The sequence below is a fragment of the Lepidothrix coronata genome, unplaced genomic scaffold (assembly GCF_001604755.1).
Source record: "Lepidothrix coronata isolate B3197 unplaced genomic scaffold, Lepidothrix_coronata-1.0 Scaffold193, whole genome shotgun sequence".
NCBI lineage: Eukaryota > Metazoa > Chordata > Aves > Passeriformes > Pipridae > Lepidothrix > Lepidothrix coronata.
Genome location: NW_016690373.1, coordinates 26,077 through 50,766, shown reverse-complemented (window position 1 = coordinate 50,766; position 24,690 = coordinate 26,077). Strand labels below are relative to the sequence as shown.

At 40.0% G+C, this 24,690-nt stretch overlaps 1 protein-coding gene across 6 annotated transcripts in view; it reads right to left on the bottom strand.

Moving 5' to 3' along the window:
- The window catches only part of ATP8A2 (ATPase phospholipid transporting 8A2), a 325,416-nt gene that overhangs the window by 278,215 nt on the left and 22,511 nt on the right, over nucleotides 1–24,690 (bottom strand). For 2 of the 6 annotated variants that reach the window (XM_017831595.1, XM_017831597.1), the window contains exons 2-4: nucleotides 13,387–13,531; nucleotides 799–898; nucleotides 113–211 (exon numbers count right to left, since the gene is read on the bottom strand). In XM_017831595.1, coding sequence (XP_017687084.1) covers nucleotides 113–211; nucleotides 799–898; nucleotides 13,387–13,531 — 344 coding nt within the window. Of the gene's footprint in view, nucleotides 1–112; nucleotides 212–798; nucleotides 899–13,386; nucleotides 13,532–13,699; nucleotides 13,809–13,991; nucleotides 14,091–14,265; nucleotides 14,364–23,380; nucleotides 23,535–24,690 lie in introns of those variants that run through there. The other 4 variants (XM_017831596.1, XM_017831599.1, XM_017831601.1 and 1 more) reach the window with 4 other exon arrangements.

The window sequence follows — 24,690 nt, the reverse complement described above, 5'->3', positions numbered from 1 at the left end:
TTCATCATGTGTAATGAAAATATTTATCTCAGTGGGCTACAGAAATTCTTATGGCATTTTATAGCTTTTTTTTTTGAAACATTAGCACAGCCTTCCCCATAGCCATACTCACGTAGTCTTCTATGATTTCTTTGATGCCAGCAACTGTTAAAATAAATAGCAATGGCACCAAGGTGGTATACCTTCCTGTTGGAGAGACATCTGGAATTTGCTGTGAACAGAGGGAAAAGAGATACCCATTTTATATTTGTATGTAAAATTAATTTCCAGTAAATTAGAATTTTCTGTAAAGCTCTCAGAAGAGAGAACACAGAGCTTTCTGATTTGTTCCTGACTGCCACCCAATTTCAGTGGGCAAACTAGCCTAAGGTCTCAGTAGGTTTGAAGAAACGATACCATAAAATTACAAGATACAGTTGCTGTAACCTGCCTTTTATTCTATTTCTCTTCTCTTCACAAGAAAAGCATTCAAATGATGCAATTCACATGGAAGCAGGGATAACCCGAACTATCTAAACAGCAGTTTCACAAGAATTCACATTCTTTTCTCACTATGGTCAATAGTTCCATGTTTTATGACAATACTTATTTTTACTTCATAAGAAAAAAAGGAGCTTGACTTTACTTCAAAAAGAGTATCTAAATTGTCTTCCAATTTCAATTACCTAACACATACCTAATTAATATGACTATTAAAATATGTTTAAGAATTTATTTGCAGTTAAGAATAATAACTGAAATAACTTGTATTGCCTTACTATTTCAATTTATAAACAAGACAAAGCAATAAAACAATACCTGCAATAAGGCAATGAAGAGGAAGAATGCATTTGCAGCTTTTCTTATCTGCTCATACAGGAATCGAGGTAGAAATGTCACCACACTGTACTTGGCTGTGCTGCAGGTTAGAAAATTTTCATCTTAGTACTTCATCAGAATATCACAGATCATGACTAAAAAGCTGGAAGTAGTCTTCTAAAAGCCAGCGTTAGAAAGTAATTCAAAGATAACAAGGTAAAGGCATATTTAGAACACAGAGGAAATAAGTTGTTTCTGTTATGATAAAGAGCTGTACCAAACAAAAGAGCTATCACAGACCCAAGAGGCTGACAGTTCCGCTTTCATCACTAGTACCTCTATTATCAGATGAACTAACAGAGAATTTACAATCTATACAAACTTCAGCACCATGAACAGGCAATCATTCACCTCAGTTACAAGCACTTGATCAGGTACTTACCCTTCATCAAAACATGGAATTTAAGTGTTGGAGGAGACAAAGTCAAATACGAGAGAAACTCCACAGTGCCATTTTTAAAATGCCTCACTTCCTAGTTCAGAACCACTCTACACTCAGTTACAAATAATCCTTCAGAACAATACTCACTTTTTCAGATTAATTTTTTCTGGCTTTTTTCCCCTATATTTTACATATATAAATATTGTAACAAACATATATATGTAACACTAAAACATAACTATTATTTCTTCTACCTTAAAACAAAAACATACTACACTAGACTTAATCATCTATGTCATCTACGTAATTTCTTGTACTCTTCACATCAAATCCACAATGGGCATGAATACAACTTCAGAAAAAAAGTCTCCAAGACGACATGATGATGATTTAACCATTCCATTTTCAAATTAAAGTAAGCCACCCATGCTGCCAAGTTACCAAAACAAACCTAAAAGAGATTAAGATTCTTGATCTTGCGAAGTCCTCACTCTCTGAACACATTACTTAGAACCCATTTATCTACACACCTTTTCGAGACAGTGCAAGGAAACTCACTATACTGCAGAACCTGTCTGAGCTGTGCAAGTGACCAACTCTATCCAGTAGCACATAGCATTCCATTACACAAGGAAAAAAATATTTTTAGAGTAGAAAGCACAACTGTACCCTACTTTTCCCCATCCAATTAGTACTGAACATTCCCCCACCCTAACTACTGGGCATCAGCATGAGTTGGAGTTTTAACAACTGAGCACTTGCAGCTCCATATGCCTTGCAAAGGCCAGACAATCAGTGACGGGAGTTTTGAGGTATTATTTTGTTTGGTTGTCTTGGTTTCAGATTTGGGGTTTTTGGGGTTTTTTTGTTTGTGTTTGGTTTTGGTTTTTAAAGAAGTCTTTTGTTTCCAAGGAACAAGGATCATTAAGTTACTCTCTTCAAGAAAAAAAGAGAAATTGTTTCCCAGTTGCTGTTTTACTGAGGCTTCCTAGAAATGCCAAGAGCACCTTTCCATTATGCCTGGTCCTTTCTCTACCACCAATAAACCTTCCAGGTCAACCAACATCCACAGCATTACTATTCAGAAGTCATGAAGGACTAGTATAATCAAATGCTTTAGCTACAGGATCTGCCTTTCACAATGGATTGCTATGCATAAAACTCTTACTACAACCCACAAGCAGCTAAGTTTAGTGGGGTTCTCTTACCTTTGTATGTACGAGCTTAGAGAACTACATTCTCCGAGATAACATTTTCTTTAACCATTTTCCTTTTCCTCTTATCTTTCCCATCCCCAACTCCAAGACATCTAATGAGACACTGCTGCATCTTCCAAAATCAAGCAGTAATGAGATACAAGCAGAATCAGTGGGGCAAGTGAAAAGAAAATCAAGATCAACTAAAAAACAAACAGTTAAGATGCATCTATCACTTAGTTTTTTCTTCAAGCACCTACAAATCCCTACTGTACTTCATGAAAATCAGGTATTACTTTAACTGGATGTCTTATAAAAGGAAACATGACAGCATTTCTATCACTACAGCCTACAGACTTCGTATTGCTACAACCACTCAGCAGAATCATGTATTATACATATAAGCAAATACTCAGTGTGATATTTTACAGAAATTTCAGGTGGCTGGACTTCAACATAGATCCTATTAACTAAGCCAATTGAGTGAAATCATGTATCCAGGCTTAAAGCATGTAACATGGTCCAGTTATATAAATGACATTACTTCCTTGAAGTACTCATTAATTTATTCCAACTGTAAGTATTTTTTGTCTCATGTGTAATAACCTTCCTTTAATACAGGACATAATTAAACACATCTCAGAATTACCTTGTGACTTAAAAATATGGGTTAATCAAGTTAACAGTTTAGACGTAAAAGTGAACGGCCCAAGCAGTACTAATGAAAAAAAATCAAGCATTCCAGATATTATATCAGAAGAGTATTCCTCTGGATATCCGATTGCTGTGACTAAACTAAAGGAAAAATTTTTCTGACTGCAACCAAGCTGCAACGTTTATTAAGAACATTCTACCACTTACCAACTTCACGGTTAGCTGGTCCAAACACAATTCTTACTCTAACAGTTGTGTTAATGCCAACACAATAAGGCTCTTTTTAAAGTTCTGTACATCCTACGTCACTCTATGTTTTCTGTTGCTTAAGTAACACGACAGATGACTACAGAAAATATATACCATTATAATTACAGATGGGTACATTCCGCTGTTACCATACAGTAACCATGTCTATGTATAAAACGCAGGTACATATTATTCAAAAAGAAAACTTCTTACCAAAAGCTAATAGTCTAAGCTGGGCAGGAGCATTCAATTGATTTGGCTCTGAAGAACAGTACTTAAAAGGACAAATACAATTCTTAAAAATAATATAAAAAAAGCTTTGTGCTCCCTCCCAACAGATAGATGCATTGTAGATGACTTCAGAATAATCAAAGCTCAGGAAAATTAAAATCTACAAGTGAATAGCTAAAAAAAAAAAAAAAAAATCAATCAGCTCACTCATACCAGAGTTTTGGTCACTAAAGATAAATATCTGCACAGGCTAGCCCCAATCAGAGCCATCTTGTTTTCAAAGTGGCTGGTTCCCAAATCCAAGAATAGGAGGTCTGCAGTTCACAGAACAGGCTGTGGCAGGGAGGGTGAGGGGAACAATGGAGGAAACCAAACAACAAACTGGTGTTTCCTGAAGCAACAGCTGTTAACTATGCAAACCTTGCTTAACCAAACAAATTTAACATTTAAACAGGTGTGCAAACATTAGAAGAGACATCTCCTCTATACCTGCAACCTAATTTGTGTAAGTCAAGCTTCAAGTTATACCACTGGGCAAGTCGGGAGAAACAGTACCAAATCCTGTTAAACAAATGAGTTTGGATACACATCAGTACAGCTGAAAGAGTCTGGCCCCACTCTTTTTAGGCCAGCACAGAGATTTTTCTCAAAGTAATCACTATATAATTTGGAAAAAGTTGTTGTCATTCACATACTTAAACCTACTACCATATTACTTAAGTATTACTTAGTTATTTTAATAACACTCAAATGAAAAGCAGCAAAAAGTGCACTGAGAACTCAGTAGTAGTTTTCCAGCATACTTCCTCCATTCCTTCATATGTAATTTTTGCACAATCACTTCCGCTGTTGCCATTTTCCCTGTGTCTCAAAAACATTTCATAAAGTCAAGTTTTACTTTACTGAATAATCCCTGAAGAGGAAAAGTTTGTCAGTAGTTGAAGCAGAGCAGTTATGTCCTTGAAACACATATGTGTGCTGGCAATGTGCAGCTGAACACAGCTCTGCATTTTCACAGTCAGCCATCTAAAGCACCTCCAACCCTCCCTTTAGAATGACAACTCTTGAGATGAACTTCACCTTCAGGATAATCATGATTAAGAAAACAGAACCTCCTTGAGACACATGTGGTCCCATTTCCAGGGGTGATAAGTACAGCAAACTTTTCCTAGGCAGTATTCACCCATAGCTACTCATGCCACAGTTCACACACTTGAAATACTCTCCAGAGCTTAAGAATGAATACTGCTTGGTGTTGGTGATTTTAATACAATTTGCAGAAACACTTACTAAGAAAGCCTGGCACAGACATCTGAACCACAGCAAAGGGGCTGGGTAACTAAAGTGCATGTTACAGACTTGAACTCTTCTCTCACCAAACGGGCTTTGTTTCCATTAACACGTACAAAAGATCAGATGCCCTGTAACAGAGGAGGAAGAAAAAAAAAAACAACCCAACACCCAAAAAATCCAAGACGATCTGCTTGAATTAAGAGCTCAAACACTGTCTTCAGTGCAATGCGGTGGGCATGCTAAGGTCCTGCCAGGCACATGACACTTAATAGCAAGTCTGACATCAGCATCTGAGGTTCTGCTACAAGTCTCAGAAGCAGTGTGACACAAGCTACCTCCAGGCAGTCACCATTGCTGCAGGAGGCATAGCAGCAAGCTTTACACATTTCAAGTGATATTAACAGAAAAAACAACATTCAGTTACTACTCTGAGTATAGAGAAAGCCCATTCATAGGAACATCTCACCAACAATCAATGCTGCCATGCAGAATAATACTGAGGAGGTTGCTCTAAATCCAAGTGCTATGATCAAAGCCCTTTACATGTGCCTGACAGTGAAAGGTCATCTACCTCCTTGCCCATACAGAAAGTGGTATATTTTCATAATGAAATTTGCTAAAGAGACATAAAAATCAACTGTTTACAAATTTCCCAAAGAAAATATCATGAAGGCTTATAAGAAGCAATTATGATATGCCTATTAAATGATTATTCGTTGACTGGAAATAAGGCCCTAAAAAACCAGTGTCAGTTTTTATAACAGGCAGCAATTTCTGCCTGAACCAATGCAGCCCCCAATTCAATTGAAGGGTTTTGTCAGATGAATCCTCAAGCCTATAGTTCTTACAGAGGAAGACTCCAGCCAACAGAGGTTTCACTGCTCTGTTTATAGCCTGTACACTTCCATCAGCTAAGAAAAGGGTATGCGGTGCTTCAGTACTCCAGACAATTTCAGACAGACTCTGAGCTTGGGTCAGAACAGAGGAGTGTGAAAGGAGCAAAACTTGCTCTAGCATAGTAAAAAGTGCGACTACTTGAATACTACAAAACATATTGCTTAAAGCTTGACAGAGCAAGACAAAGAACCAAGAGTTCTTTAGAGTACACATTAGAGTATCTGTCATCCAGCTCTGGAATGACCACTGTCCATAGACCAAGTGCCTGTTTTGTTTCCATCTTTCCCTGCACTCCCCTACAGTTTCTCCATAATTGCTAAGACATCTTATATAGATAAGTTCATGTATTGTTGTGATGGGTTGATGTTGGCTGGATGCCAGGTGCCCACCAAGCCGCTCTATCACTCCCCTTCCCAGCCAGACAGGGGAGAGAGAATAGGATGAAAAACACTCATGGGTTAAGGTAAGGCAGTTTACTAAGCAAAATTTTGTGAAAGTTTGCATGTGCACAAGCAAAGAGGAAAATCACAAGGTTTATTCTATTCTTCCCATCAGCAGCAATGTCTGACCACTTCCTGGGAAGCAGGGCTTCAGCACACATAGCAGCTTCTCGGGAGGCAGACACTGCAAGCAATGAATGTCCCCCCTTCCTCCTCCTTTCCTTAGCTTTTATACCTGAGCTGACATCATATGGTATGGAATATCCCTTTGATTAGTTTGGGTCAGCTGGCCTGCTTGTGTCCCCTCCCAGGATCCTTCCCAGGGGGAAGGAATGTTGAGAGATGGTGCTGGTGGCTATGCCAGCACTGCTCAGCAGTAGCCAAAATACTGGTGTGTTATCAACACCTTTCTAGCTAACAATGCAAAGCACAACACTGTGACTGCAATAACCAATGTAATTGATGTCACCCAAGTAAGTATACTTCCACTAGAAAAGCCTCCTACAGTAACGCTCATGGCAGCTTTAATATAGAGCAGGCACTACCATAACTGCTTACACTCAGTTTAACCTAGAAACCATGACTGCATGGTCACATTTAATAGAAGCAGTAGCACTTTTGCTTCCAAATCCTGTACCCTGGAGGCTTTTCCTAAGGCATGCAAATAGAAAAGGCCTTTCCATTTATTCTCTAGTCATGAAATCCCTACCGGAATGGGACCAGATTCCTGGCTATTTTTCAGTAACAAATACATTAAAGGAAGACTGTTTAGAAACAGTACCAAAAGCTCTGAAGGCATGATACTATTTCAGCATACTTGTCAGGTCATCACTACAGAAATACACCCTTGCTTTTCAGTAGCCCTGCTGGCAAATAGAACTCAATAAAAATAGAGCTGACCAGAACAGTTAACCTCAAAATACTACTGTCTAATAAAGTCAGTTCAGTATCACATTTAGTTCCTATGCAAAGAGAAGATAGCCTTCACTGAAACACACAGCATCAACGTGTGAAGATGACTGAAAAAAAATATCAAACAAGTCACATAAGGTAGCTAGCTGACTAAAAGCCAGTGCTAACTTCAGGTTTTAAAGCCATTTTTTCACACCACAACTTAAGCAGCTTTTATTTTAGTGACAAGCAGAGGGCTGGTAGAAGAGATTAATATTTAGTCAGTCCTGAGAGAAATGTGATTGTCTTTAAAATCCATAGAAACTAAGTGGAATGCAGTTATTACAGTCCTTAAGCTCTATTTAGGTCCACTTAAGAGAATGTCTTGCTTTCCTACCTTTCTCTGCAGACCACTAGTAGTCAGTGAAGTCCGTAGCACAGACTCGACTAACTGTGATTTATTATACTTGCCACCTCTAAGTCCTGAAACACACCTGCTTTGACTCCACCCTTATTCAAACCTCACAGACAATCACCAAAAACATTTAGTTTCTTCTTGTTCACCTATTTTTCTGGACTGAGATCACCAACAGTGGAGGAATACATAAAAAAGCAGAGTCACAGGAGAAAAAACTCACTACTGAATATGGGCCAGTATTTAGTCAACAAATACGTGGGAAAACAGTTTTGTTTGTATTAAGTCAGACTCCATTTAAGTTTTGGCTCCAGAGTCTGAAAGTCACTTAAATGGTGACTTTATCTAAGAAGAGGAAGAAGGGTACCCAGTTTAAATCCCCTGCTGTGTTGCTATTGCTGATTTATGAACTTTATCATGCCAAAAAAATCCAAAACAATTTCAAGAGACCAGAGAGCTCAGCATGCAGCAGGTGGAAGGGCACTAGAACTCCCACATCTGAGGTTTTTTTCATCCAGACATTTCATCTCTGCAAAATTCAACAATTTAACTGTCAAGGGGTTCAGGCCGTAGGTGTAGCCCACTAAGACCAAAAATGCAGCAACTTCAAATATATCAATACAATTCAGAAACACAACAGGCATACAATACCAATTACTTTTAGTGAGTTTTAATGGCTAAAAGAATCATTCTATAGCTGTAGTCCAGACTTTTTCATTGTGACAGATTGCAGTATCAGCAACAGCTGCACTGCAGGAAACAAGTTTTTGCTTATTTACAAGAGTATGTAACACTGGTTTGTTTTTGTTGGGTTTTTTTTTCAGTTAAGAACAGTATCTACCTAGAACTGAAAAGAGTTAGAGGATTATTTTAACACATGACTAGACTTGTACCATTCAGAATACAATAATACATCCCTTCTTTGAAGAATTTCAAAATGCTGTTCTGCAGTCAGGTAAGCAGTCTGTTCACATGACAACAGAAGAGATTTTCAAATGTAATACAAACACAGTAACACAAACGGCCAGGGCCTGAACTCTATCAAGAATAAATAGAAGTGGGCGCAGTTTTACCTAAAGAGCACAGGTACATTTTAGTGCAAGATGAACACACTGTGCAAATACTAAGTGCACACAAAGTGCAAATAAATTCAGGTAGTGCAGACAAATGTGGACTAGCATCCACATTTTCAACCACAGATCATAGTGAATGCTATTCGGGTTACAAGGGTCAATACTAATTGGCTAGTGATACCAGCGACTCCTATTTCAGCAGCAGGGACTCATTAAGCACAGTGAGAACCTCCCCACATATTCAAAAAGCATTAATGCTTCTGAATCACAAGTGGCTTCTACAGTACCTATTCAGAAGTCAATAAAGCAATGCACTTTTCTTCATTTAATGCAACACATGGAATAAAGGAAGAATATGGATTGTGTCTACAGTTTTGTCACAAGCAAGCTTCCTGCAGACATGGATGGGACAGTCTGGGATTACACATAAACAGAAGACTATTTTATACAGGACTTGTGATGCTACTAGAAGTCTTGCTACAGTCTTCAGTGCTAAATTCCCCAGTGGAAGTGCTTCTGCCTTATGAGACAAGAAATTTTTTCTCACCTGTTTACTTGAGTCTTAAGATCCCATAAAATTTAAAAGTAAACACTAAAGGCTTTTTGATCATTACCTGTTTTAACAAAATTTAACTTTTGCCTGTATGGAAGAAAATTTCTGAACCAAGAATTTTCAGGATATCAGAATGCAACTTTTGGGACCTCCCTAACAGATCAAGCCACCAAATTCTGTTTAGATAAGAAGCTTTCAAACAAGACTTAGATTCAAGATCCACTAAAAACAAGTCAAATTTTGCCCTTCCTGACTGCTGCCCTGCCTCAGCTTCTCACTCAAGTCACAAACTGAGGCTGGAGTCCTGATTCAGATGCAAATCAGATTTGCACCAGGATGCACTACCAGGCCTGGAGCAGAAGAATATCACCTAGAGCAACATTTACAAGAGCAACTCCAATGTACTTAGAAAATTCAGAGACAATTTCCAATGTTCTTAAAGTTATCTCAGTACACTTGTTCTTCCTGGATCAATAAACCAGAAGTCCAACTTCTTTTGCATCAGTATTAACATACGCAACAAGTGAAGGGCTCAAATCACTTAACCAGATTTTTACTGCATGCACTAGAAGAAAGTTTCAGTACTGCTATACGTTCAGCACAAGCCACTGATGTCAGAGTAGATTCTTGTACTACTACACAACATCCAGGAACTGTATTTACATGAAAGCAAAATTTATAGAACATTCTCACTTTAAGTAAAATATCCAATCTTCACCAAATATACATTTGGAAAAGTATTCATGCCATTTCTGCGGGGATTTCAGAAGTACTGACACAGCATTCAAGCCCCTATCATCACACCCCACCTGTACTCCTCTGGTTTTACAAGGCAATAGGGAAGCTTGTTTCTGAACTTGTGGTGGGTTGACCTTGGCTTGACACTTGGTGCTCCCTGATTTATTCTATCACTCCTCTCTTCAGCAGGCCAAGTGGAGAAAATAAGATGGAAAAAACTCACGTGTCAAGATAAAGGCAGGTTAATAAAGCAAAGGCAGAGGTCATTGCAAAGAAACAAAGGACAACAAAAAACTTACTCCCTACTTTCCATCAGCAGGCAACGTCCAGCCACTTCCCAGGGCTTCAGTAAGCATAGGGATTGCTCCAGAACACAAGTGTCACAGTAAGTGGCACAGAGTTGCGTACAGAATGTCTGGGAATTTTCCCAACACAAATGTTTCATTTCTCACTGAACTTAAAGTACAGAAATGCTCTGATTAAACAGACAAAAGTAAGTTATGTAAATTGAACATGTTAAAATAAGTACTAGTTAGCTTTCATAAAAACATACTTAATACCACAAGCACAGCTGCACTGGGCAAAGCCATTACATTTGTTCAATTTTTTACATATTTCAAAGCTTCTAAAATGCTTCAGCTGAAAACAGAACATAAGTTACTTTTTATTAGAAGGTGTAAAGAGTAACACATATACAAAGTTTTTCCAAACTGAACACAGCAGGGTTGAAAGCTTCTGATGCAGGCAGAAAAGGTGTTCCTACAGAAGGGAGAAGTGCTGCTGCAGTATAATAAAGAACATTGACAGCCATATACATGTGCATGTCAGTGGCCAAGCTAAATCCAGCCTACAACACACAGCACTATGTTTTGAAGTAGATCGTGACAAAGTTCCAAGAACACAAAAAGAATTAGTCATTTCTCTACAAGTCCTCATAAACTCATTTATGCCAGAAAACCTGGGTAAGAGAAAAGGTTTCTTCCTTCTACATCCTCACACCTCAAGACTTCTGGAAGTGTTAATGCCATCTTGCCATCCACTTAACTTCTGAAATATCACCATATACTATTTAGAAGTGGTTTTAGGGAATTATCCATATTTCTTGTCCAAAATTAAAAAATATTGGTATTTATCACTTTGTCTTTTTACTCCCACAAACACTGGAATTCACTTTTAACAGTGCGTCTCTACCCAAAGGTTCAGAAGCTCAAGATGTTCTAAACATCTTACACAAAAAGCCATATCACTAACCCACCTTACTTCACAGTCTGCACCTCCATTGCTTGCTGTATTTTGCTTTGTTTTGAGCACACTACGCTTACTTTGGAAAACTTTCTATGAAAGCTCACAAATTCCCACTGTTATTCAGAGAATACAAGATGACTACCAAAAATATGACAGTCACAACTCACATAATTTAAAACAAGCTGTTTTATCCTCTTCTTCAGTTTAATTTACTACAAGCCTTCACACAGAGGTGTTTACCTGCTTACACAGCACCTTGCTCTGTGGTACACTAATGCTTCCTATGGAGACAATACATCTGCAAATCCAACAGTCCAGAGAAATCCAGTGCTGAATGAGTTTCTGAAGCTGAACACAGTAAGTAAGAAAGTCTGAAGGCAATACAGAACTGCAGCTCCTCAAGAGCAACTCCAATATACTTAGGTGAGTAAATAAACAACCATTCATACTCCACACAAGGCCCCCTTACTCAGATATTACCAGCTCAAGTCACCTTTGCCTTCAGTCCCACCGGGCTGAGGGAAGAAAGCTAATCCAGAGGATGGAAGGAGCACAGGCAATGCCTGTCACCCTTTCAGAAGTCAGATCAAAGCTTTCTTACTAAGCAGCAGCAAATTATTATAAAATTAACTTGATTTCCAAGTGACTCTAAGGAGCTAAGATTCCTAATCAGGTAATGAAGACATGTCTACTTTGCCATTACAGTACCTGTATTTTGTCCTGTCCCTCACACACAAACAGTCCTCATGACTCAGAATGCCTGTCATGAAGCAAAGACGCAAAAAGGTATTGAGAAGCTTGCGCAGCTATCAGGGGATGGCTTCCAGACAGCAAGTAAGGCACAACTGATCTTTGGTAATAGCACTGTCAGGAAGAAGTTCTTGGTAGCACAGTCACATGCTACTTTTCCATAAGATTTAGCCAGATCAGAACAGAATCCCTTCTGGGAAACCTTAACTACAGATTCTGTCAACCCTCTATTCCCTGCTTTTCCCCTCTCTAAGTCAGGAAAAGCACCAAGTAGTCTATCCGCAAGAAACGGTCAAAGCAGTTTCTGAATTAGTGAAGTGAAAATAAAGCAGTGAAAGAAAACGTTCGACATCCAGTATTGCTACCTATGTAGGATAAGGAAGACACTAAGAAAACCTGTCATTTTAACTGCTCCTAAACCATAGGCTTTCCCAGAAGACTATACAGCAAGTCAAAGTTGATGAGAAAACTAAGTATAAATAAGTTGCTGTGCTGGCCCGAACACAAGCATCCAGAGAATATTCTTAGAATTATCTATGATAATGCATACAATAGAACAGTCAATGGAAATCATCACTTCAGCAGGATATAAAATTTCTCTTTTCAAAAAGGCACTCATTGTGTAAACTGTCCTATGAACAATAACCCAAACATCTGCACTAACAAACAGATGATAAATAACACTCCTCCTTATTCATGGCGGGAGCCATCTGTTCATCTAGCTAATCCAGCTAACCCCAGGCAAGTGTGGCGAGCACAGCCACCACAACTTGCTGATTTTACACATCTTCATACTCCATGTTTCAGTGCATGTTATTTGTGTTTCCAAACTGCAGTAACATGGCATTAACCATACCACTAGAAGTCTTAAACACACACACCTACAATGAAAGACTCCAAACACCAAAGAAAATTACCTCTGGTCTTTAATTGAAGAACACAAGTGGACCACAGCCTTTCATGCATGGGGATGCCAGACTGACTACAGAAACTACATCCTCATCCTGTTAGACATATTTTTCTTTTCTTCCTTGCTATTCTATACTATTTTTTTTTTATGCTTAGTCTACTTGTTCTTTCAATTGAATGCAACTTTTTAAGAGAACACTTTATGGAGTTTACACAGTGGATTCTATCCAAAACTCCCACTAAATTTCCACGGGTTAGCCCTTGCATACAGGAATACTTGAGCAGGTCCTGTTATTCCAAAATTCAGTGGTTTTCCTTAAGTGCAGATCTTTTCATGCATCTTACCCATGCAGCTCCATCAGCTCCCTACTCTCACTACCGTTAACCCCAGCACCTCACTCCCTTGCTGCCGCTGGATTCCCTCGTGCGGTGGCAAGACCCTGGTGCCCCCCGTACCAAACAAACCCGCCTGCTTCGGCAGAGACACATTTTACTGTGCTGAAACCTGGTGTGGGCAGGGTCGGGAGGAGAGGGACCAGAGCCCTCCCTGCCCACGGCTGCGGGGTGTGCGGGTTGCCGCCTGGAAAGGGAGAAGCGGGGACCGCTCCGTACCTGACCCAGTTGTCGCGGAACTTGCTCTGCTGGGGCTGGTTCAAGTAAATGGTGCGGGCTGGTGCCTCGTCCAGATCCGCCGCGGACGTGGCTCCGGACATCTCATCATCCGCCTTCTTATAGCCCGATGTTGAACAGACCGGTCCTGCAGGGAGAGCGCGGAGAGGAGGCGGTCAGCGAGGAGCCGCACCTACCGGGGCCGGGCCGGCAGCTCTCGAGGCGGGGGCCGCGGCCGGTGGGGCCGCACGGCGCTGCGGGGAAGGGCCGCGGGTGGGCGGTGAGCGGCGGCGAGCGCGCCCTGCCCGGTGTTTACCGCGGCGGCGGCTGGTAAATAATGGCCGGGCAGGGAGGGGGCAGCGTGGCCGTCGCAGGGAGCTGGCGGCGGGGACAGCCCGGGGCCCGCGCCCCCCGCCCCGCGGGGATGGGCCGCGCCCCGCCCCGGCAGCACCGCCCCCGCGCCCGCCTGGGCCAGCGCCAGCCCCGCGCCCGCCGGGAGTCGGCCGGTGGCCCTCCCGAGGCCGGTATCCCCCGCCTTCCAGCCTTGTAGGCTCCGGCGAAGGGGAAGCGGGGGGGAGGATGGGGCAGCCAGCACCCACCGCACCCACCGGGAGCCGCGGGGCTCCCGGTCCGTTCCGCTCCTTGGCGCTGTCTGCCCGCGGGCAGCGCATCCCGGGCGGCCGAGCACGGAAAGAACCGCGCTCAGGGAGCGGCGCATCATCCCCGCCAGACCTCGCCCAGGCCCCCGCGGCGGGACCGAGCGGCCTTCCGCCCGCACCGTACGGGGTGGCCACGGCCGGGGCTGGCTTGGGAGTCCGTACTCAAAGACAAGACTCAGGTTTAGACTGAAATGAGAAAAAGACTGTATTGCTTTACACTTACAGTTTCAAAGCTTCGACTTGAGGCTTCTTCAGCTTATTTTCATCTCCAGCTGCTCTGGAGTGAATTGAGTTCTATAAGCATTGTTTAGCTTTGCATTAAAGGAATAGGAAAACATGAGGGAAAGGAGCCAGCTATTTCCTCTGTCAAGCCTCAAAACATTAGTAACGTTGTGGAGACAGGTTTATTGCTTTCCCCTTCCATTCTAAGCCACGGAGATAGTTTGACTTACTTGAGCTGTAAATATATTAGATAAAAATATCAGTTTATTCAATAAGCCATAGATTTACAAGTTAGCAGAGATGGCTCTAGAGAAGAGTAAGACTACTTGTTTTGTAATAATCTATTAAAGGTGTTATGTTAGGGTTATTTGAAAAGTTCATTCAAAGGTTAACATTTAGAAGCAACTGCTGTAAAGCCAAATCTATTTCTGATTTCTGTATAAATTCAAAATCATACTGCAAAAGAAGCTGATCTGATCAGATAGTGGCTAAAAAGGACTCTTGCAATGAATAGGAGAGCTCCCTGAAATTACGTCCTCCTTAACTAAAGCTTGAAAGAAAACCTTCCATCCTACACAGCCTTAATATATTGAGCACTTAAGTACTAGTACTGTGTGAAAACTTGTCCCATTTAAACACAATATAGTTCTAAGCTAACACCTTACTCATCCCAGACCTTCTCAGTGATTGATTCTTTATTGTTAGTGCAAACATGCTCTATATCTCCTCTAGCTGTCAGCCGCTGGAGGGCAACGTTACCCATTCATAGTAGGATACAGTCAAGCACACAAACTTTGTGGTGCTAGTAGCCGGCCAATAAAGGTAATGTAATTAACACACTGATGTGCTTTCAACTTGCCAAAGGCAAGCGTTGCACACTGTGAATTCATACTTTGGAGACATTAAGCTGACTTGTAAGTATGAGGCTAATTAATTGATAACTCATTTCAGTTGAAACTAATTCAGAGAGCAAAAATATGCCAACCGGATCATTTTTATATTGTGAAAAAGGACATAAATTCAGAAAGTGAAATATGAAGACTATACACTATGCAAGGCAATGCCATTATGATACTATATTAGGTTATTCAGCCTAAAGAAGCTTGCCACAACAGCTCAACCTTGCTGAGTATTCTCCCCTTCAAAAAAAAACAGAACTAAGAGCACTACTGGATACTTGTTGTCCTTTCCCATTGATTCCATGTTGCGTAACTGCAAAGGAGATCAAACAACACTCTTAAGAGCATTAAGTGCAAGGAAGCTTTCATCTGTTTTCCTAGTCAGGCTCCAAAACAGAAGCACAATTATTCTAGAAAAACATGCTGTAAAAATTGCTGGTTTTTTCCAAAGACCTTATTTGTTTTGTTTTTCATATATCCCTCTGATGCTTGAAGTTATCCTGATGACTAGTTCTCCTCTCCACAAAGTATTTGTGGGACAAAGCTGTCCCACAACTTTAAGGATTAACTGAGTCAATACAGCTGATAAAGTTCAGAGTTATTTAGGTTTATTTAACACACTATGCTCTTGGCTACTTTCTCCAAGACAGGTACCGCAAGGAAAATTTGCCTTACTCTTTGAATGCACTGAAATATTTTCAAAGCAGTCTTGTGAGTGTGTAGAAACAGCTGCAAAAAGGTTTTTGTTTCTCAAAGTGGCTCATGTCAGCTGCTTCAACTCTAAGTGGAATAACGCTCATTTCGGAAGATTATCCAGTAATCCTGCCCATCAGGAATGCCTTTCACCTCCCTCCCCTGTTACTAAGCAGATCACACTAAAAAGCCTGCAGACAGCGACCTTTACTACTGGCTGTAGATGCTTTCCTTTCCCTACACTTACAAAAGTTAAGGAGCTCTGAGCTTCTGGGGGGGTCTGGTGGGCAGCAGTCCCAGGGGTTACACCACCTTCAGAAAGCTTCCCCTTCAAGGACACTTGACCACATGCAGACAATCACTTCAGCCATGCAAAAGCAACTTCACCTTTGTTCCTTGTTTCAGAAAAGCTATGGATAAATAAAGCAGACTTGACCACCTTCTACAGGGGTAGAACTTAAAACTGAAGTCTCAGCAGTTTTTATTCATAGTAGTGTTTACTTCCCTAATCCACAGGAATTAGACTCATTGACTTCATTTTAGGGCACACCAACTTTCCACCCTGGAAAGGTGTCACTCCCACAAGACCTGCATATTTTCTGTTATTTACCCATGGATTTGCAACTCTGCTATGCAATTTATCTTGTATAAAACTATTCATGCTTTAATTAGTAGTAATATTAATAGTAGACCATTGTCCCTTACAGCCTCTTCATTTCACATGCTTAGCTACATCAAATTTTGGATGTTTAACTACATCGATCTTAAGTCTGTATCATAGAATTGTTTAGGTTGGAAAAGACCTTTAGGATCATCAAGTCCAACCATAAACCCAGCACTGACAAGTCCACCACTAAACCATGTCCTGAAGCACCACTTTTACATGTTTTTTAAACATCTTCAGGGATGGTAACTCAACTACTTAGATCCTTGCAGAGTTTCAGCATTGTCCAATATACCTTGCTTCAATTCTGAGGCATAAGACACTTAGTGCAGGTAATACTGTGTCACACTGTGCTTTAAAAGTTCAATGAGTGAGACCTGAGTTATAAACTCCCTTTTATAAAGCCCATTCATTTCTTCAAGGCTCTTAGTTCACACTATTTAACAAATTTATTTTCTAAAAAAAGATAGGATTAAAGCTTGACAAAAATAAGGAGATTTTATAGCTTTCTCTCATCATAAGAGAAATCAGACTTGATGCCCTGACAAATTCACATGGCATTTATTATCACTTGAAAAGCAATGAATTATGGCTTAATACTCTTACCAGGCCTGCAAAGATGACAGTTTCCATGTGTATCTGTCTCCTCAATGTCTGCTCAGTAATAATCATAGCTTCTGTACGATTAATAAATAAAGTGTTGTGAATTCTGTAGTGTTTTTAAAGATGAGTTCCTTGGGATGCTTGCCAACTGTCAGAAGTCACAAGAGAACTCATGCTGAAATTATCACTTTTCTCTTAAGAAGATTAGCCAGCTAGTTACTACTTCTAGCTTGGTGATGTGCTTAATTGCTCTAACACAGGTTCCATTTCTGAGAAAGAGCGATAATTGAGCAATTAAGCCCCTCACCACGACAGCAGAACCACAAGCTATGAGAGACAGCAGTTTGTACATGAGAAGTTCACCAAACAGGCTTCTTCGTGTCATTTAGAACCTAAAGCAACACTAAGAGCGTTTATAGCCAGGAATCATCATACTGATTCTGCACACTCTTTGCAGGAGTAGGATCTAGAACAAGAAAGGACACTGAGCTAGAGAAGCTGCCCCCACTAGAGCAGAGTTGGTCTCAGTCTCCAGCAGTCCTTTCTCACTGTGAGAACTCTCCAATTCTAAGCTTATACAATCACAAGTCTAAGTAGAGAGTCCTCTGTATGCCTCCAACTGTAGTAAGTTCTGAATAAAGAGACATAAGAAAGACTGCTTTCCTCAGAGCGAGAGAGCCTCACCACAAGCCTCCAAACTGTCATTTACTGAACACATGGCATTTTTGTTACAGGTTAAGCCTCAAAGAAAGAGTTAGCAAGGTGAACACCTGAGAAGGTAAGAGCCATATTTAGGGAAGTAGCAGACAAGTTTTCTCTGCACTGAAATACAAAGTTAGTTCTTAACAAGCCACCTAGCTTTGGTAACACCATTACTTTCTTGGGATAACATTTTTTTCACAGGATTCCTGTCACAAACTGAATATCGAAGAGGACACCAAATGAGGAGTTCTGCAGTTGAGAATTGTCAACAAGTTAATATATTGAACAGTGACTTTGAAGCTTGGCTAAGTGAGCTGGTTTTACCTGAAACCATTCTTTCTTGCACTATTTCATTATCTGCCTTCACTGTTCAACAGAAATGCACTTGAATGTTAATCTAAAAGTGCATAAAGTAGAAGTTCAAAGAGATAGAGCACAGCATGCTCTCAACAGAAGACGCAGGGCATGAACTTGGCCACCAGGTCCTCTGGGAAAGCTTTGTTCCCACTAGGACTGGAATATCTAAACCTTAAGTTACAACTAGTTCATGTAAAAAAACCTGACAATGCTATGGCTTTAATTTTGAAGAATTTAGAAAACTTCTACAGTGTTCCATAGCGTAAAATTGTAGGCAAACATTCTGACATGCTCATGTCTGAAGAAAGGAAGTTGTGGAAGAATTCACAGTGGAGCTTTTATTTTCTAGCTCTTCTATTATCAAAAGTACTTTTAAACATGCTTCCTTCATCATAGATAAGTCCTGCAAAGTAAGATGTCTTTAGATCACCTACCTGCAAATAACCAGGGTTCATAATAGCAACAGCCTGGAAGTTAATACCACAGTTGCAAGACATCTCTCATTTCTCTGTAAAAGCATCATGGATGTTATTAAAACATATCTTTCAGGAACTTAAAGCTTTCAGCAGGTACAGTTAAGAAGTTTGGTATCCAATTAACTTTGATCATGAAAATATGAACAATCTTGTCAGTTTTAATAGGCAGTTCTAAAACTTTCCTCAGCTTTCCCAAGACAGTTCCTTGTGGTTTGAGGCCAACCAGAACTTCTGTTTACTAAAAACAATCTTTTATACATGATAGTAACAAGTGTAAGATTTTCACAGTAATGGAAAATTTGACTGGGAAAAAGGAGTAAAGTACTTTATATTTTCAGCTGGGACTTCACTAATACTGAGTTTTGTTTGGGTTTTTTTAAGCAGTTGCATATTCCAGAAAAACTATGAGGATACTAAGTGAGCAAAACAATATCAGGTTGGAGTTCTTCACACTAGAATTTATTCTTAAAAGTTAACCTCAATTTGTGTCTGTCAACAGCTAAAGCTAAAGTAAAAAAAACTTGTGTTCAGCTACAGCAACTCAGGATTGCTATGGACAGTCCTACTACAAATCAAACTTGGGACAGGGAATCTTAAAGCTCTCAGATAACTTCCCTGTTCAAATCAGAACACGGAAAGTCATTCATACCTTTATAGCAGATCTTTTATAAATGCAGGAAATGAAGGAAATCAGTTTTGTAAATTTATTTTCACTGAATTATTTTCTGTGCAAGATATAGACCAATAAACAAAGCAAGAGTCGGATGAAGATGTCTCAGTTGAAGACAGTAGCTCCAAAAGGATATTAGAGTAAATGAATCTTCAGAAGCACAACAGGAGACAACTGGACAAACAAACCTTATTTTCTGGATTCCAGGATGCAAGGAGGAAGTTGTCATCCATCAAGTTAACACAGAAATTGCAGAGAAAATTAAACAGACACAGGTCTGTAACTTAGCTCTTTTTCTCTTTATAGCTATGCAGTGTGTGTATATTATCAAAATTGACAAGACTAAGAAGGGTATTGATGGGCAGAAAAGTTAGCAAATGTGATAATGCTCATGGATTTCACAAGTTTTAAGAAACTCAAGAGTAGTTACCTGCAAGAGTAAGTAACTACTAAGAGAAGCTGCCACGCAGAAAGAGCTTCTATCAAGCTTCTCTCTGTAAAAGAAGCTGTCACGTTAGAAAGAGATCACTTGTCAGCCTACTCTGAGACCAATTTGGGGGATAATTTCATTTAGTCAGTCAACAACACAAGACAGGTGAGTGGCTTCTAATTTGGGCTTGCTTACTTTGAAGCCTGGATTGCTACACTGCAGTTTACAAGTGTCAGTCCTTAAGAGAAACATTAATCCAGCCTTCAGGAACGTACAAGTGTTAAATATCCTACAGTGCAAACACCTAACAGTGCACTTCAGGGATCACTGCAAAGACTGCTGCTATAAAAACAAAACTCAGCTAAGACAAAAGAAAAGCTTGGATGTACTCGTCAGTCCAAGGAAGACCAATTCACTGGTATCATGTAACTACAGAAGAACTGCAGTGTTATAATAGATAAAGAGATACTCACAGTAGAGGTGGATCAGTAGGTCATAGCTGATTGATCAATTGTGTTAACAGGCCCACAGTATCAGTAGCTCTCGCTTAACTAGAACTGCACACACATGACAAACTTCTTGTAGCCTTAGCTGATACAAAAGCAACTGTTTAGACTAAAGAAATCAGGAGAACATTTGCTAGGGCCTTTTAATGTTAATGTTAAGCCTAAAAGGAATAGTACATGCTTTGTGCATGCTCTGTTTACCTCAGATTTAAACTAAGTTTGACAACACTGAAAATGGTCTTTCTGAATAATCTTAAATTACTAACTAGAAAGTTCTTAACTCTAAGACATTCAAGGCACAAAACACTGCTTGTTTTGAGGAGCAGCCTCCAATTGAAAATGGAATTGCATGCCAGAGACAGCTGGAGCCTGGATGTTGATCCATACGCCCAAGTTCATTTGAATGAAGCAGCTAAATGTTGTCACAAACAAAACAGATTTCTAGCAGAATGCTAGAGACACTTCAGAGAACTAAACAGCAGCAGCCTCAGGGGTTTACAGTTTCGCAGAAACTGTATATAGAGAAGATTCAGAGGCACTGTCATGCAAAATATTGCGTATTTCAAGAGACAGGACAGAACTCTTAGTGAGGCAAGGGATAAGAAGCAGGTCCATCCAATAAAATTCACTTCCCTCTGTATGAACAGCAGACAGTCACACTGTTCAAAGCAAAAATGAGTTGGCAGAATACTCAGGTAGGGGAAAGCAAAGGTGCCTAGGGCTGCCTGTGGTATGTGTTAAGGTCTCCTTCGTCCATTTCTTTTGCAACTTGGAATGACAAAATAAAGGTCTGATGTTTCTATTCCCTCTAATAATCCTCACATGCAGCCTTGGTGAGACCACAAGAGGAACAGCACTTGGCCTAAAATAGCTCTTCTCCATCTCCCAAGTAATTTTGTACCTTCTCACTTAATGTCAAAAACAAGCAGCTTCTGCTGATAATGCTGAGCTAACAACACTGCACATGATCTATTCTTATTCTGCCTCAAGCTTCATAGCCACAGCTGTCAGCTAAATTCCGAGGTTGAACCTGTATCACTAGTAAGTGAAAAAGATAATTCCTTCTTCCTGTCCCCCAGCTTCCAGACTAAGTTTACAAAAACATTAGAGGCACTAATAATTGACACCAGTTAAAACAAGTGGCTTGTTGTTAGTTTTAAGTTCCCATATTGCATTGAACAAAAATGGTGTTGCTAGAAGCTTCACTCCTATTCTGCTCTTTCCTTCTGTTCTCCAAACTCACTTCCGTATTTGCTAGGAGTTTGTCACCATAACTTGGACTTCAAGCAGGTTTTTTTTGGTATCCATAACATGTGTCTGATTTATAAGAACCAATGATATATCTGAGGCCTGAAAAAATAAATTTCAGGCAGCATATGAATTAGATCTAATAGCCTGACACAAAGTTGAATACTCAGCTTCAGCAGCTACTGTTCGACACCAAAATTCAACAGAATTTTAAATAGGCAAGAAGTACTGCAGCTCCAGTAAGCTCGAGGAACCTCCGAAGCTGCCACTGAAACCCCCAAGTTTAAATCCCAACACTTCATGTGCAATAGGTTTTCTTAAAGCTGTTCAGACTTCTCAAACTCAGATTTAACTCTGAAAGCTACCTATGAGTTCCATACGCTCCAGGTTTCCAGCAACTTAGCAAATACTATAACAACACCAAAGCATTCTAAAAGAAGTGTGTCATCAATTTTTTTTCCAACAAACAGCATATGTCTTGAACAAGCCCCACAAGAAGCAGCAGTAAGGCAGCTTTAAAGGAGGTAATGGAGGCATTGGTTCAGCAAGAAGTCAATATACCAGGCACTGCTTCTGTGTGCTATGTTTGGGGTTACATGGTTTTAAGACTCTGGAGAACAACGTTTCTGCTCACCTGTAGGTAATGTCACATGTCAACATTTCACTGCTTTTTTCACAAATTATTTTTTTTTTAATTCCTGGATTAGCATGGCCTACCAGCTGTTAATCGAGTTCAAAACACATGCACACATTAGAAAACACTGAACAAGTCTTCAGCATTTGAAACAATGCGGAGGGTACTGGATTTAGTGCTACTCATTTAACATAATTTAGAACCATTTTTATGGACAAGGCAACAGGGCAAATGCAGATGAATTGGGCAAACGTAAAAATACGTGTTCATTCTGCACACACTTTCAGCCTCTGAAATAAAAGCAACTGTGTCTTTAAGTTTATTTTGAATTTTCAGCTCAAAAAAAAAATCTTTCTATACAAAGGGAAAAAATTAAAACACTGAAACCATTGCATTTAACAACGTAAAACTGTAATTCTACTCCCTTCTTCCAGTCTCATTAATTGCAGTTCCTTCAATGCATTAGATTTGATTGTTAAAATAGTTTTTAAAAAGTGAACATAAGGTGGCAGAAGCTACAGCTAAATTGGACTCTTACACTTCAAACAAAAAAAAGCATCTCTCCTGTCAGTAATCCCACTGCTCAAGGAAGATCCTGAAATTCTAGTACTTTTGTCAGATACACTTGGATAACCATGACTAGTAATCCCATTTTGGGCCATATACATAACTATCAGGTACATGTATCTGTTACATGATTAGTGAAATATTTCAAAAACAGCCACCAGAAATCTCCTTAGCACAACTGACAGTCACAGCTAATCCTCAGAAGAAAGCAGTTACAGCCTTCTCTCCTCCCACCTTTGAGGCCTGTTTCCCTGTATTAATATTGGTTGAAGCTAAAAATATCCTTGGCACATCATAATTCTATTAGCACTCTGACACCCAAGTGCTTTTTTCCTTTCTGTAATGCATCTGCTCTGCAACAATTTACCAACAGCTTTAAGCATATCAGCTGCAAGCACAGCTGAACTTGATTTCTAAGAGACCAATTTAAACAAGAAAAATAAATGTTTTTCCATTTATATGCTTATTATTTAAAGCTATCTGTTGTCTTCTGCTAAAAGCCCAGAGGCCTGTAACATTGGCTTGTAGCCAACACTAGATTAGAAAGATTTACTGAATACATAGTGACCTTTTGCTCTAAAGTGTTCCCAAAGCTGTTGTTCTTAATTCTGTCCACCCCCAGTTCAGTGTAATGCACAACAAAAGCAGCTGCCCATTGTACAGTTACCTAGAGAGAAGCATCTCTTCCAGCGATGGCACAGAGACATGATGTTCGTTCCTTCTTGCACTGGCTGCATGGAGATGAAAACAGCAGTAGTCCTTCAAAGATCTCTACAGCATTAGCAGGTCTCAAAGCTGATTAAAGTGATCCCCATGGTAATCTGTGAAATATATGTTTGCACTTTCAAACTGCTCTGCATTGGATTCACAGAAGGCAAGTGTGCAGTAGGTGTCTGCATATACCCATGAACAAAGAGACAGCTGTGGCTTTCACTGAAACATTTTAATACGTTTCAACAAAAAAAAAAAAAAAAAAGAAAAAGGGAAATTCAGCATTGTATTTCAGCACTCGAAACAATGACCTGCCCAGTTCCTCAACTGTTGACACACACACACACCCTCCCCACTAGGTTTCAAAGCACAATTTCTCAAGTGAAATCCTAATACAAAGATACAGTAGAACTCAAGTTCTGTTCCTACCAGAGACGGTATCTGTGAGGTTACAGGTCATTATACCTGCAGAGGTGAATGGGTCTCTAAGGATTATTTTTAATTTACTTTCCCTTGCCTGTGAGCAAGGTTAATAGCAAAGTATTTTGGCTGTCAAATGAAAAGGTTAAAAACTATTTCAGCTATCGCTTCAGCTAATAAAAAACCCTCTCTTTTAAGAAAGGAAATAATAGTTTTCATTTGCTTTTCACCTGTAGTAACCCCATGAGTATGTGTCTCTCTTTAGAGTCACATGTACTTATGTCAGATGCACCTTGGATAACCATGACTAGTAATCTTATTTGTGGGCCACATATATCACTATCAAGCACTAAGAACTGTTTTCCAGGGTCCTTCCTCCCCGGCAGTCTGTCTCCCCTTCTTCCCACTGCCCCACTCCAAATTATTTGCTTGCTTTTTGGATAGGGAATAGAAAACTTAAAACCTCAGAAGACAGTCATAGGAGGAGGTAAGGATTCACCTTTTTGAACTGTATCAGAAGCAACCATGCCAGCAAAGTATTAGATCTGTAGAATAGTTCCCTGTGGCCATAGGCCTACTTGAGTGGTGCATCTGCTATTTTTAGCAAGGGAGTAGAGTTATGCTAGGACAGCTGTGTACTCTGAGAAAGCCAGACCACATTAGCAAGGAAAGAAGACAGGAACCACCACTGGCTGTTAAGTACCAACTGCACCTTGGCCAGTTCAGTCTTTCTGAAGCTACCAGCACACTAGCATCAGCTTGGGGGTTTAGTTCTGTTCATGCCTGTGCAAAGCCAGATTCCACATATGAGAGGTATATCAAGCCCATCTCTTTCATGAACACAAA